At 54.9% G+C, this 14,885-nt stretch overlaps 1 protein-coding gene across 5 annotated transcripts in view; it reads right to left on the reverse strand.

Moving 5' to 3' along the window:
- Positions 1–1,061: 1,061 nt before the first annotated feature.
- The window catches only part of TTC39C (tetratricopeptide repeat domain 39C), a 54,371-nt gene continuing 40,547 nt past the window's right edge, over positions 1,062–14,885 (reverse strand). For 2 of the 5 annotated variants that reach the window (XM_014546153.1, XM_005874311.2), the window contains 9 exons: positions 14,678–14,846; positions 10,604–10,697; positions 8,855–8,962; positions 8,009–8,118; positions 6,471–6,594; positions 5,216–5,313; positions 4,085–4,189; positions 2,764–2,802; positions 1,062–1,808 (listed from right to left, as the gene is read on the reverse strand). In XM_014546153.1, coding sequence (XP_014401639.1) covers positions 1,719–1,808; positions 2,764–2,802; positions 4,085–4,189; positions 5,216–5,313; positions 6,471–6,594; positions 8,009–8,118; positions 8,855–8,962; positions 10,604–10,697; positions 14,678–14,846 — 937 coding nt within the window. In that variant the 3' untranslated portion in view covers positions 1,062–1,718. Of the gene's footprint in view, positions 1,809–2,763; positions 2,803–4,084; positions 4,211–4,230; positions 4,392–5,215; positions 5,314–6,470; positions 6,595–8,008; positions 8,119–8,854; positions 9,011–10,603; positions 10,698–14,677; positions 14,847–14,885 lie in introns of those variants that run through there. The other 3 variants (XM_014546156.1, XM_014546155.1, XM_014546154.1) reach the window with 3 other exon arrangements.

The raw sequence follows: 14,885 nt of genomic DNA on the forward strand, positions 1-14,885 counted from the left end.
GATGAAGTAGATTGAACCTGCCTGCAGTCTACGCGGCCCCTCCCATGTTGAATGTGGAGAAGCAGCATCAAGTGTGAACATTGCGTAAGATCACGCTTCGGCTAAAAGGACATGTGCCGGGAGCCAATTCCAGCATGTCAGCAAGGGCCGAATCATCTGGGAATGGCTAAAAGGGCATCCTAATCTACATGTTACTGCCTCCTACTGGCCAAACACCTGAACAGCCATAGGCAAATTCCCCCATTCCGACCATGCTTGAGTATACGGAAACCTTACCCTTTGAAGTGTTTATCTCCACCTTAGGACAAATTGTGTTAATAAAAAGCAAGGGGTCCTGAGACGAGGAAATCTTAGGCTCCTCTGGCCCCCAAATGCCTTTCAAAATTATGCTTCGTCTCTGGACTCTTTATTAAGTTACACACAGCCCTTCTCCAGATTGCTGAACCCTTCTAGATGCTGGAACAAGAACCCCGGCCGATGTGTAAATAAATGACACTCCAAGATGACACACTTCAGCTCGATATAAACTTTTAAAAAAATCGACCCTTACGATTGAGCCAACTGAGCCACACAATCATGGCAGAAACCCTTAAGGGACTGAGGTATTTTTTCAAAATAGATTTTTATTGATTTCAGGGAGGAAGGGAGAGAGATACAGAAGCATCAATAGTGAGAGAGAATCCTTGATCGGCTGCCTCCTGCACGCCCCCTACTGGGGATGGAGCCCACAACCCAGACAGGACATGTGCCCGGACTAGGAATTGAACCCGGGACCCTTCCGTCTGCAGGCCAAACCAGCTAGGGTGGGACTGAGGTATTTTGATTCTTCAAAACCACGGGTGTGCAGCCCTGGACAAAGGTGCAATTAAATGGCAATTACAATGAGCGACAAAGGATTGAAAATAACTCTGAACTCCTGTTACATCCAATGACCTGAGCGCAGGGGGAAGTTAGGACACCCCGGCCAGGAGGTAGCCCAGCGAAGCCTTCCGATGGCTCCATCCCTCGGAAACACGCTGCGGACAGCCTGGAGATAAATACTTTGACGAGACAACTTCAGCTGAAGAGCAATTGTTTTTTTTAATAAGGAAAACAAGGAACCCTGGGTTCTTAACATATACTTTTTACAATAAAGGAATATTCGCTTCCTGCTCCGGAGACGGGTCCACTGGTAACAGGAAGAACTAATTGGGGTAATCAATTCGCCTTCTGTGCCTGAGTTTCGTGGTCTGGGCTGCGGGGACAGGAATATCTGTGGCACGCTCTTCACAGGGGCGGCGCGAGGGCAAAGCAAAACACCGGAAGCACTTCCTTTTCCCCAAAACACAACGCAACTGCCGCAGCGACGCCGTCACCAGCCGCACAGGCACCTCTCGGTGTGGCCCGGCAAACGTGTGCTTACGGTCGGCGTGTCCACAAGATCGCAGGTTGAGTGTGGAGCTTGGTTTTTATTTTAAAAATAATAAATCACAAAACTAAAGTGTCTGAACAAGGTCACTTAGCCCCTCCCCAGGCGTTGGTTACAAGGACTATGATCTCATTGCTGTTTTTTGGAGCTAGATCTCCACTACGGCGGCCTAACCGGGGAAGCGTCTGTCCCTGCGCAGGCGGCGGCGGCGGGGGAAGGCCAGTCCTCGAGGAGCCGCGTCCTCTGCTTCCAGCCTCTGCCTCTGGCCCCAGGGGCATAACCTGGAGGGGGGACGCGGGAGCCCCGCCCGTCACTGCGGGACCAGCTCCCGCAGGGAGGCCAGCGCCGCGTGGATGCGCACGTGCAGTCTGTTCTCAAAGTCGTAGCCAGAGAAATCCTCCTGGAAGAACAAGCAAGGCACCGCGGGGTGACCCAAGTTCTGTCTGTCCCAGGGACACCCCGCCCACTCCCGCCAAAGGCTCTGCACCACTTGGTTTTATTTCCCAATCGCTGAGCTTTGGGATTTTTTAAAAAAAAATAATCTTTTATTGATTTCAGGGAGGAAGGGAGAGGGAGAGAGAGAAAGATCCATGATGAGAGAGAGTCATGGATTGGCTGCTTCCTGCACACCCCCTATTGGGGGATCAAGCCTGCAACTTGGGCAGGTGTCCTGACCTGGAATCGACCCCCGGACCCTTCAGTCTGCAGGCCAACACTCTGTCCATGGAGCCAAACCAGCCAGGGTGTGACCTTTTTAAAGAATGCTAACTGCAGCCCTAGCTGGTGTGGCTCAGTGGATACAGTGTCGGCCTGTGGACTGAAAGGTCCCAGATTCGATTCCCGTCAAGGGCACATGCCTGGGTTATAGGCTTGATCCTCAGTGAGGGTGTGCAGGAGGCAGCCGATCAATGATTCTCTCTCATCATTGATGTTTCTATCTTTCTCTCTCTTCCTTCCTCTCTAAAATCAATAAAAATAATATTTAAAAGAAAAAAGAATGCTAACTGCATTAATGCGTCTCTGTGATGTTTTCCTCGTGTGACTCCTGACACCGTGGTCTTACGTGGCGCTCCATGTAAGCGGCCGTGAGAAATTCTTTAATCGGGAACGTGGTTATGAAACGTCAAGTTACTTTCTACTCAAATAAGAAGAGGGTGTATAAGGCAGGATGAGCGCGCTCACGGAGTGTCTTATGATACTGGTAATGTCACTTAAAACTCAAGTGCTTGCTGATTCAACGATCGCCCCTTTTCCTTTCCAGAAATAGCAACCAGACCACCATTTCCCCAAATCTCTTGAGTTCAGACTCCGTGTGCAGAGGACAGGGCCGGGGCGGGAAGACTCGGGATGCTTACCTTTGCCTGGAGAAGGAGGGCTCTGCCTCTTGCTACCGTCTGTGAAGACAAACACAGATTCTTAACACCTCCGCCTGCTCACGCGGAAAAGGTTGTAACAGGAGGCTATGCTAATTCAGACAATTCAGTCACGGAGGCGAGTGGACTGCTCATTCAATGAAGACTCAACTTTCCCTTAACCCAACGATGTCAATAGATTTACATCAAGACGTTACTCCATGAACAATTTTTCACAACCTTCACTGTCAGCCCATAAACAAAAACAACTGAGAAGAGTTAGAATAGTGCAGGTGAAGGTCTTCCTAAAAGAACCTAAGATTGGTGACAATTAAAGGCTTATTGACGTCGGTAAGTTATGCCTCGTTATGTGTTTAAGGGTAAGGGTTATGCGACAATCAGGTTTCCGTGGGTTCGTAACTCAACTTTTAGGAAGCCCACATATTTGGAAACCGAGTGGAACTTGCTAAAAATTAGAATTTTGCAAAACTAGTATCATGTCATTGAGCTCCCAAAAGAAGGCAGCAAGCAAATCCAGCACCACTGAAATCCTATTTTTTAAAGAAACCCGCCCCATTATGCTTATATATATACATCTTCATAGGAATTATCAAGTTAACATGTAAGGTATTCTAACGTTTTTAAAGTAATCATACGCGTCATCTCATTTATTCTCACCACGATCTTCATTACATTGGCGAGACGGGTACTTTTTAATCCTGATTTATAGACGAGGAGGAAGGTGCTGGTTGAGGGGCCGAGCCGGGGGCACAGGAAGGTACATGGCAGCGGATCCTCAAGCACAAGCCACACCACGACCCACCTTCCTCCCTGAAAATGGCCTCGATTCCCCCTCAAGTAAGTTTTTGCCCAAAAATCTCATTCCAGAGAAGACATTATTTCCTAAACAGATAGAATTCGTGGCTGCTTGGACTCTCCTTATGGGAAATAAAAACAAACAGCCCCTCCTTAATACAGTTCCTCATGTTGTGGTGACCCCCAACCATAAAATTATTTTTGTTGCTACTTCATAACTGTAATTTTGCTACTGTTATGAATCGTAATGTAAATATCTGATATGCAGGATGTATTTTCATTGTTACAAATTGAACATAATTAAAGCATAGTGATTAATCACAAAAACAATATGTAATTATATATGTGTTTTCCGATGGTCTTAGGCGACCCCTGTGAAAGGGTCGTTCGCCCCCCAAAGGGGTCGCGACCCACAGGTTGAGAACCGCTGCCTTAAACGAAGGCTGCTTTTGCCTGCGTGCTTGCACGTTCCCGGTGATGAACTTCAAGAAAACACGTGAGGTCTTACCTCTGGCTTGTCTAACAGGAGACAGCCCAGCTCATAGCAGGCGTACGGCTGGACGTACAGGTTATTCTGACGACACAGCTCATCCTTCGCAGCGCGCTGGAAGAACTGAAAGAAAGACACACGTCACTGGTCGAATCGACTGCCTCAACGAGGTTCCGTGTCCCACTCAAGGCCCATCCCAGGTTCCCCGCTTCAGGACGGCCACGCGCCGGGGACCTGCGGCTACAGAGGCGGGAAAAGTGAACGCACGCTGACCTGATGCTTTTTGTTTTTTGTTAATCCTCACCCGAGAACATTATCCCCATTGCTTTTTTAGAGAGAGATGGAGGGAAGGAGGGAGGAGGGAGGAGGGGAGGAGAGAGAGACAGAAAGAGAAACATCGATGTGGGAGAGACACATGGATTGGTTGCCTCCCACACGCACCTCAATCACGGCCAGGGATGGGGAACCTGCAAGCCAGGCATGTGCCCTTGACCAGGAATCAAACCGAGACCCTTCGGTACACGGGCCAACGCTCTAACCACTGAGCAGCACCAGCCAGGGCTGCTAAACACACATTTGCATTTAACTGTGAGACTTCACTCTGCTCCTTCCACACTGTGTTCACACTCGCCCTCCTCCAACTGAGACTGTCGTTGTTGGTAGGAAGGAGGCTGTGTGTGAAGTAGGCTGGGTGTGAAGGAGGCCGCATGTGAAGGAGGCCACGTGTGAAGGAGGCCGCGTGTGAAGGCTACGTGTGAAGGAGGCCGGGTGTGAAGGAGGCCGCGTGTGAAGTAGGCTGGGTGTGAAGGAGGCCGCGTGTGAAGGAGGCCGCGTGTGAAGGAGGCTGCGTGTGAAGGAGGCCGGGTGTGAAGGAGGCTGCGTGTGAAGGAGGCCTGGTGTGAAGGAGGCTGCGTGTACAGGAGGCCGCATGTGAAGGAGGCCGCGTGTGAAGGAGGCTGAGTGTGAAGGAGGCTGCGTGTACAGACCGTTGCAGGAACCCGGGGCTGCACTAAACCTGGCACCAACCAGCACCCGGGCAGCGTAGGGGTGAAGCCCGCGTGCGGGGAGGCTGGGTGTGCGGGTGCCTCTTCTTACCCCCCACCCCCCGCACGTAACAGGTCCTAGCCCCGCCCCTCCGCGGCCGCTTACCTGGGCGGCGTCCTCCGTGTTGCCCAGACACTTGTGGATGGCCCCCAGCAGCAGGTGCTTCAGCCCCACGGCCCCGGCGTCGTCCACCTCATGGCAGGCTGGAGAGCAGAGGGCGGAGGGGCACGACCTTAGTTCCCACGCATCACCCACAGCGAGTCTTCCACTGTCTACACCACTGGTCGGCAAACTGCGGCTCGCGAGCCACATGCGGCTTTTTGGCCCTTGAGTGTGGCTCTTCCTAAGCCTCAGGAGTACCCTAATTAAGTTAATAACAATGTACCTACCTATATAGTTTAAGTTTAAAAAGTTTGGCTCTCAGAAGAAATTGCAATCGTTGTGCTGTTGGTATTGGGCTCTGCTGACTGATGAGTGTGCCGACCACTGGTCTACACGCTCTCGGTTCATATTCTGCCTGAGAACCAGGAGGTCAGGTTCGATTCCCGTCAGGGCACAGGCCCGGGTTGTGGGCTCGATCCCTGGTGGGGGGCGTGCAGGAGGCAGCCGATCCATGACTCTCTCTCATCATGGATGTTTCTCTCTGTCTCCCTTTCCCTTCCTCTCTGAAATCAATAAAAACATATTTTTTTAAAAATAGGGGAAATCCCTTTAAAAATAAAAAAATACGGACGAACCCCAGGGCAGCAGCCGTTTGGGGAAAGGGGTGCCGTTCACACTCAGGCCTGCGTTCGGTCTTTCCTGAGCACTTATGTGCTGGGAAGTCCCAGGTACTTGAGATTCAGCAGAAACAACACAGAAACCCTCTGCCCTTAAGAAACCAACCTTTTGTTGTTGCGGATTCTCACCCGAGGATACATCCCCACTGATTTTTAGAGAGTGGGAGGGAGGGAGGGAGAGACAGAGAGAGAAACGTCGATGTGAGAGAGACACATCGACTGGCTGCCTCCTGCACGCGCCCGGACCAGGGCCAGGGGTCGAGCCTGTAACTGAATCAAACCTGGGCCCCTTCAGTCCACGGGCTGACACTCTATCCATTGAGCCAAACCGGCACGGGGCTTTTAAATGTTTTTATGAATTTTTTAGAGAGAAAGGAAGGGAGAAGGAGAGAGAGAAACATCAACGACGAGAGAGAATCACGGATCGGCCGCCTCCTGCACACCTTACACTGGGGATCGAGCCCACAACCCCGGCACGTGCCCCGACCGGGAATCGAACCGTGACCTCCTGGTTCGTAGGCTGACCCTCGGCCCCTGAGCCCCGCCGGCCGGGCTGGGTTTGGTTTGTTTCTGGGTTTTACCTTGACTCATCCTCTGCAGGCTGGGGAAGGAGCAGTTGGGGAGGGCCTTCCAGAGGTACAGCACTTCCACGGAGGCCAGCACGCACAGCGCGCGGGTGGGCGCCTGCTTCCGGAACCGCTCCGCCTGCAAGGAGTCGGCACGGTCAGGCCACGCGTTTCTTTACAACAGATTCAAACAGGACGTTCACGCTCGGAGACATCACAGGACCTGAGCCAGCCCCTCCTACAGCGAGCGCTACGAGGCAAACACCTTCCGTAGGAGACGCTCACGCTCCAGCCCCTAATCTACTGGCAGACGACGCCTCCCTCTCATTCTTCGCCTCACTCTGCCATCGTGGCTCAGGAGGGACCCTGGGAAGGTGGGGATGAAACCAGATGCACTTCCTTCCGTTCAGGTGAGAGGGGCTTCTAGACCTGGAGGAGGCGGCTGGGCGGGGGTCAGGGGAGGGGAGCCGGGGAGCAGGCTAGTGGCGGTTTGTGGAATTTCTCATTTCCTGCCTAGCTCAGTGCTCTCGGGGCCTCGCACACTACAGTCTAGTTCAGTGATGGCGAACCTATGACACGCGTACTCATTTTTTTGGTTGATTTTTCTTTGTTGAATGGCATTTAAATATATAAAATAAATATCAAAAATATGTCTTTGTTTTACTATGGTTGCAAATATCAAAACATTTCTATATGTGACACGGCACCAGAGTTAAGTTAGGGTTTTTCAAAATGCTGACACGCCGAGCTCAAAAGGTTCCATCACTGGTCTAGTTCATCCTCAAACTAAGTCACTGGGTGCTCATTCGATAAACATTCGTGAAATGAAAACCATGGGACACTCAGGATGTGGCCAGGACTCACGTGACCCACGGCAACTAGGCCAACTCTTACTCTTTAAGGTACAGGACACATTAGGGACGCTGCCCCGCAGCCCCGGGCCTGTCTGTCGTACACGGGATGTGAGTAATTTTCTTAATCAGGTCGAAATGTGATCTGGCCCGGCCGGCGTGGCTCAGCGGGGAGCATCGACCTATGAACCAGGAGGTCAGGGTTCAATTCCCGGTCAGGGCACGTGCCCGGGGTTGTGGGCTCGATTCCGAGTGTAGGGCGTGTAGGAGGCAGCTGATCAATGATTCTCTCTCACCTTTGATGTTTCCATCTCTCTCCCCCCTTCCCTTCCTCTCTGAAATCAAATAAAAAATATTTTAAAAGAATGTGATGTGTTCGCTGTCCTGGCCCAGGGCCCGCCTACTTGTCTTCTGAGCGACCTAACCCTCCGGACGATGCTTCCCCCCAGGTGTGCGCGTCGGCTCTGGAGGGTCTGCGAGACCTCCTCTCCCTCAAACCCCCACGACTGCTCCGTGACCCGCCCCACACCACGCACCGCACTCGGAGCAGAACTCCGACCAGGCCGCGAACCCTCCCCGGGGTGAGCCGCGCTTGCCGGGCACGGAGGCTGCCAGCTGTCAATTGAAAGCCCTAGGACCCGATAGGTGGTGTCGGCCGCAAAAGCCCGTCCCCAGCAACACCCGCCCACAGGCCCCACACACCTTCTTCACCGAGAACTGCTCGATCTGGTTGTTCTTCCTCTTGAAGAGCTTCTGCACCTCCTTGAAGATGGCTTGCGCGCCGTCCACGTCGCCGGCGGCCCCCTGGCAAACTGAGAAACGCCGTTTATTCTCACGTGTCGGAGGGAAGTGCTCTCAGGGTGACCTGGGCTGGTGGCACTTGGAAATGCGGCCACATCAACAAACGGGCGCAGACGGGTTACCAGACGGTGACACAAAGGACTGTGCCTCCTGCCGGCCGGCCGTCAGGATTTAACAGCCGTTTCCCGGGGCGGTTCCACCAGGGGGCAGCATCTCTCTCTCTTTCTCTCTCTCTCTCTCTCCCCCCTCAGGCCATGGCAGGAAGTACGGGGACCCGCAGTGTGGGAACAGCGCGTGCTCTGCACCGTGACTGTACATACAACAGGGTCCACAGGAAACACAAGGTGGGAGCGACTACTCAGAGCCTGAGCCACTTGAAGGACAGAAACGCAATGAGAAAGACGTGCTGGATTCCTAAAAATGCTTTCAATCCCCAATAAATAAACGTATTTTAGAAAATGCAGCAGAGGGTAGAGGTAGGGTGAGGCTGCTTAGGGCAACAAGCATCCCGAGACACGGACGTGACCAGCCCAGAGGGAGGCAGGGCGGGGAGGTGTGTGTTGCTGAAATGGGCAGTGAGCCCAGCATTATGCTGCTGGCCATGCGACAGCACAAAACACAGACGAAGCACAGAGCCCCGCCTCCTCTTGCCGGGATTCTCCCTCTGCGGACGGTATGACCGGAGACGTTGCTGCCACAGGGACAGGCAGTGCTGAAATAGCGCGTGTTCTGCAGAGTCGCACTCACCGGCGGTCAGGTAGGCGTAGTAGCACTGCGACCACCGGGACTCGTTCTTCAGCCTCTCGAAGGAGCCAAACGCGTCCTGGAAGTTCAGCTCGATCATGCTGCACCAGCCTGGGAGAGAGCAGGGTCAGGGCAGCTCGATCGATCGGCTGCACCAGCTGGGAGAGAGCAGGCCTAGCTCAGCTCGATCGGCTGCACCAGCCTGGGAGGGAGCAGGGGCAGGGCAGCCACCAGCTCCGTGGAGGGAGCAGGCTCAGCTCAATCGGCTGCACCAGCCTGGGAGGGAGCAGGCCTAGCTCAGCTCGATCGGCTGCACCAGCCTGGGAGGGAGCAGGGTCAGTGCGGCCACCAGCTCCGTGTGCGCCCACAGCCCGGCCCGGCGACACCTCCGCCCCGTCATCTCCTCTGTGAGTGCTGTGTGCACACCACCTGAGGATCGGCTGCACCAGCCTGGGAGGGAGCAGGGGCAGGGCAGCCACCAGCTCCGTGTGCGCCCATAGCCCGGCCCGGCGACACCTCCGCCCTGTCATCTCCTCTGTGAGTGCTGTGTGCACACCACCTGAAAACGCTTTCAAAATTATTTTGTTCTCGCCCTAGCCGGTTTGGCTCAGTGGATAGAGCGTCAGCCTGTAGGCCAAAGGGTCCCGGGTTCGATTCCGGTCAAGGGCATGTATTCAGCAGGGTGCGTGCAGGAGACAACCAATCGATGTGTTTCTCTCACATCGATGTTTCTCTCTGTCCTTCCCTCTCTCTCACTCTCTCTAAAAATCAACGGAAGGATTAAAAAGATAAATAAGTAAAAATAAAATTACTTTTTTTTCTTAAATATTTTCAGTGTGCCATTTTGATTAAGACGTCACAGCCGGTGACGCAGTAAAGAGGGAATGTGCGGCAGGGATTTCTATAAAACACTCCCACGTGTGGCCGACAGGGTAAGATGGCCCCGAGCACAGAGTCCTGTCCAGGGTGGGCCGGCACAGGGACAGCCATGCCACAAGGCCACAGAGGGACTCGGTGGCAGGAGCAGGAAACTGTGTCGAATTCGAATTCTAATGTGCAAGCGATAAGGTATTTACAAATGGTTCCAGTCCATTCAGTAACAATGACTAACGCTGACAACCCATTATCCTAAATTCAAAATCTCATGAAGAATCAAGTATAAAGACACAATGAGCCCAGCTGGGGAGAGTGGGGGGGTGGCAGCTGAGCATCCACCTATGAACCAGGAGGTCGCAGGCTCCATCCCCAGCAGAGGGCGTGCAGGAGGCAGCGATCCATGCTGTCTCTCTCATCGATATTTCTCTCTCTCTCTCTCTCTCTCTCTCTCATCGATATTTCTCTCTCTCTCTCTCCCTTCCTCTCTGTGAAAAATCAATAAAATATATTTTCATGATGTCTCTCATCGATATTTCTCTCTCTCTCTCTCTCTCTCTCTCTCATCGATATTTCTCTCTCTCTCCCCCTTTCTCTCTCTCGCTACAAAGCAATAAAACATATTTTTTTTAAAAAGAAACCATGAGAACCACGGAGACAAGCGGCATTGCTTGTGCTACGTTAGCTGCGTCCTCTACGACCCAGAGGCGGCAGCACTCGATGAGGACGCAGGCGGAGAAGCCCTACGAAGGAGGCGCCCAGGAGAGCGAGGTCACACTCGGGACAGGAGCCGGCGCGGCTGAGCCGGGAACACGCCGTTTCCCGACCGAAGGCCCGGCCCTCGCACTCCGGCCCTCGCACTCCGGCCCTCGCACTCACCGATCTCGTACAGACAGACGTGCTGGATCTCCCTCTGGTCCACGGCGAGCTCCAGGGCCGTGTGGAAGGAGGCCAAGGCACTGTTGATCTGACACTGCGGGGAGAGGAAAGCCCGTCACGCTGCCCGTCATCGCACCACAACTGCTTCATTCCCAGCGTCTCCTTAACAGTCGTTATAAACCGCTGAGCGCGTGGAAGAGAGTGGCTCAAAGGCTCCTGGGAAGCCCGGCCGGTGTGGCTCAGTGGTCGACTATGAACCAGGAGGTCACAGTCTGATTCCCGGTCAGGGCACGTGCCCGGGTTGTGGGCTCGATTCCATGTGGGGCGTGCAGGAGGCAGCCTATCAATGATTCTCTCTCATCATTAATGTCTCTCTCTCTCTCCATCTCCCTTCCTCTCTGACATCAGTAAAAATATATTTAAAAGCAATAAAAACAAAAGGGAGGCAGAGAGAGTCGACACACACAGAAGAGGAGGCAGTGACTCCAGAGGCAGATTGGAGTGATGGGGCCACAAGCCCGGGAATGCGGGCGGCCACCAGTGCCTGCAAGAGGCAAGGAAAGACTCTCCCCTGAGCCCCCAACACCTGACGTCACCCCCGGGCAGCTGGCTGGGCTCCTGGCCCAGAACCATGAGAAAATGAACTCCTGTTGCTTTTATGCCACCAGAGTTGTGGGAATTTGTTACCCAGCTTTAGAAAATAATACGGTATATTTCTTTAAAAACGGACAAGTACCACACTTTTGCTGCGAGAGGCACTCAAACAGAAATAGAAAGTGCTGAGACCATTATCAGATCGTAATGACATCATCCCAGGAGCAGGCACAGCTTCAAATTCAGTTCTAGTTCCATTCCGATCGCTGACCGAGGAATCAGCACCAGCAGTTATTGAAACAGTGGAAATACAGCTCCCCTTACTTTTCACCCAAATAATTTAAAACAAAACTGATCTTGGGGGGCCCTGGCTGGTTTGCCTCAGTGGACAGAGCATTGGCCTGCGGACTGAAGGGTCCTGGGTTCGATTCCAGCCAAGGGCACATGCCCTTGTTCATAGGTTGATGCTCAACCACGGAGCCACGCCGGCCGGATGCATCCTCGCTTTACCCCCACCTTTCACTTTAGAGGAGGCCCTAACGTTGAAGCATTAGATATCGTTTGCTACACAGCTTTTGTAGATGCCATTTTTACGGCAGATGCAGACAGGGATCTGGACTCTCTCTGATTTTACTAATGACACCACGGAAGCTCTGACCAAGGAAACAACTCGAGGAAAACCCGCTGAGCTATTTACTTGCAGCCCCTGCCGTCACGTGCAATGCTGTGAAGTCGCAGGGAAGGAACCACAGCCCAGGATCCCAACAGCGATTCCCCCTGGGGAAATGTCAGGTCACTACCATTAACTGCGCACCAGCTATTCACAAAAACGACGCTCACACGTCCACATTCGATTTGCAAACACAACTGCATCAAGTCTCGCGTGTGTGGAGGGAAGATCGAATGATCTGAAGTAAAACAACGTAAGGACCGCTGGCTTATTTGTGCAAAGTCGCTCAGTGACGAGAACCCGCACTGTCCCCTGTAACACGCAGAAGGACACGTGACAGCCGCTCACTCACGGGTGACTCAGCATTAGTGCTGCAGCCGCAGAATCATCCACTTAGAGGCGCGGCCGCAAGGACTCTGACAACAGGTTATGCACTTAACCCCACGCCAGGGCAGGGCAGGGCAGGCAGGCAGGCTCGGCCCCTTGGGCACAGTGAGCTCAGGGATCCCCCTCCGACAGCAGCACAGACGGGGTGAAGTCTAGCAATCGACAAGTGCACCTAACGTATTGGCGATGTTACGATCAGCTCCTCCTTCAGCGGGCAGTCATCAAACCGCCCGATACGGGAGTAACGACAGAGACACCCTCCGCCGGAATAAAGCCCCCTCACTGTGCGGGTCTAAGAATGAAGGCACCCAAGTGCCTGGTGCCTGAGGGAGTGAAGAGAGCCCGCAGGACGGGAGGGAGGCCTCCGATGAAAGGAATGAACAGATGCCAGGGAGCGACTCTCCCCGCACCGCCCTTTCCTGCTCCTATAAATAACCAGCCGCAGGGCTGCTGCTCTGAGACCAGACCAGGCTCGCTCGTCAGCGACACAGGAAACGCTGCCAGCAGCAGCTCCGAGGAGGGTCAAGGAGCCAGAGCCCGGGGCCTGGCCCTGCCCCCAGCGTGGGGCACCTTGGCCAGCAGCATGGCTGTGAGCCCTCAGGGCCTCTGGCTCTTTTCTCTCCGATAAACTCATCGCCGGAAGGATCCACGTCCCCTTCGCTGTTCCTGCCACAATAGTGAGCTCACAGCGAAAGAGCAACATAGCCCTGGCCGGTGTGGCTCAGTGGATAGAGCATGGGCCCGCGGACGAAGGGTCCTGGGTTCGATTCCCATCGAGGGCAGGTCCCTCGGCTGCAGGCTCCTCCCTGGCCCCAGTCGGGATGTGCAGGGAGGCGACCAATCGACGTGTCTCTCACACATCCACGTTTCCTTCTCTCCCCCCCTTCCACTCTCTCTAAGCATCAGAGGAAAACACCCTCAGGGCAGGATGAACAACACAACAACAAAAGCACTCATCCCGGGACGGGAGCACCAGTGAAAAACGCGACTTCATCGTTCAGTCTCGAGAGAGAGCACTAGAGCCTCTTTTCCAAGGTCCCAAGGGCCATGGAAGGCCCGGCAGGAGAGGCGGAGGGTCCGAGACAGGACCACAGGCCGGGGGAGATGTGAGCGCCTCCCCACCTCCCAACAGAACCTCCCAGGCAGCAGGACCCTGGGGGGAGGGGCCTGGGGAAGGTGACGTCAGGGTCACGGGAGGGCCGTGAGGGTCACTGGAGGGCCGTGAGGGTCACGGGAGGGCCGTGAGCGTCAGTGCCGGGCGGTGAGGGGCACGGGAGGGCCGTGAGGGTCACTGGAGGGCCGTCAGGGTCACGGGAGGGCCCAGGTCGTCAGAACCTCTTGCTGATTCGCTGCTCCATTGGGGAGCCATGGGCTCACCCAGCGCACAGCCGCCTCCCTTCACAGGCACGATGTCTCACCGACAATTCATTTTTGTTCAAACCCTCGTGTCCTCAAGCAGGAGACGGAAAATGAGGTCCAAGGAGGGACAGCCCCTGCCCGCACCCCGTCAGGGCATGTTCAGTGCCTGGAGTCACAGCCTGGCTCGCGGCTGGTGTGCTGGGAGCCCGAAGCCTCGGGACCCTTCCCTTCGTTCTTGGGCGAATCTTCGCCCGAGGATAACTTTCCATTGGTTTTTAGGGAGAGTGGGAGAGGGAGACAGAGAAACATGGGCGTGAGAGACACATCGGTTAGCTGCCTCCTGCACACGCCCTTACCAGGCCCGGGATTGAGCCCGAAACCGAGGTCCATGCCCTTGGCGGCACCCTAACCACTGACCCAACCAGCAGGGCCCCTTCTCTTCTTTCGATAGAAAGTGGATGACATTTTACATCTATGCCACCGGCTGCCCTGGGGACTGGATGGGTGGACGCACGGGTGGCACGCGGGCACAGCAGGCAGGTTACTAGGAACTGCACGGAAGATGAAGTGTGTGTGGACAGCACAGATGGCACGCGGGCACAGCAGGCAGGTGAGAGGGTGGACGCACGGGTGGCACGCGGGCACAGCAGGTAGGTGAGAGGGTGGACAGCACAGATGGCACGCGGGCACAGCAGGCAGGTGAGAGGGTGGACGCACGGGTGGCACGCGGGCACAGGAGGTGGATTACTAGGAACTGCACGGAAGATGAAGTGTGTTTCCTGTTCTTCATCTAAGAGACTTTCTAACGCTCCTGCCTGCCGCCCGGTGCCAATCTCGGCTCACAACCTACACTCTCCCCTGCCCCGCCCGCGGCTCCGGCTCAGGAGCAGGCAGCGGGCTGACAGCCCGGGCTCCTGGACGCGTCTTCGGGGCCACGACACGAGGGAAGGCACGGACTGTTCCTGGCCTGGGACATGGGGCTCGTGTGAGGCTCGTCCACAGGCGAGAATTACAGGCGGGTCCGCAGGCGGCTTTATTCAGAACTCACACGGAAGGCACGGTACCTCGAGTCGCTGGATGCGCCCCTTGAAGAACATGAAGAGGGAGGAGTTGGGGTAGGCAGCCTCCTTCCTGCGCAGGATCTCCTTGGCCTCCTCCAGGCCCGCCCGGCTGTCGCTGCCGTCCAGGGCGAAGAAGGGGCGGACCACGGTGTGGAACCACAGGAGCGCCAGCCTGCGGGGGGAGAGATGCTGGGCCGGGACCTGCCCCGGC

Source organism: Myotis brandtii, unplaced genomic scaffold (assembly GCF_000412655.1).
Source record: "Myotis brandtii unplaced genomic scaffold, ASM41265v1 scaffold433, whole genome shotgun sequence".
Lineage (NCBI taxonomy): Eukaryota > Metazoa > Chordata > Mammalia > Chiroptera > Vespertilionidae > Myotis > Myotis brandtii.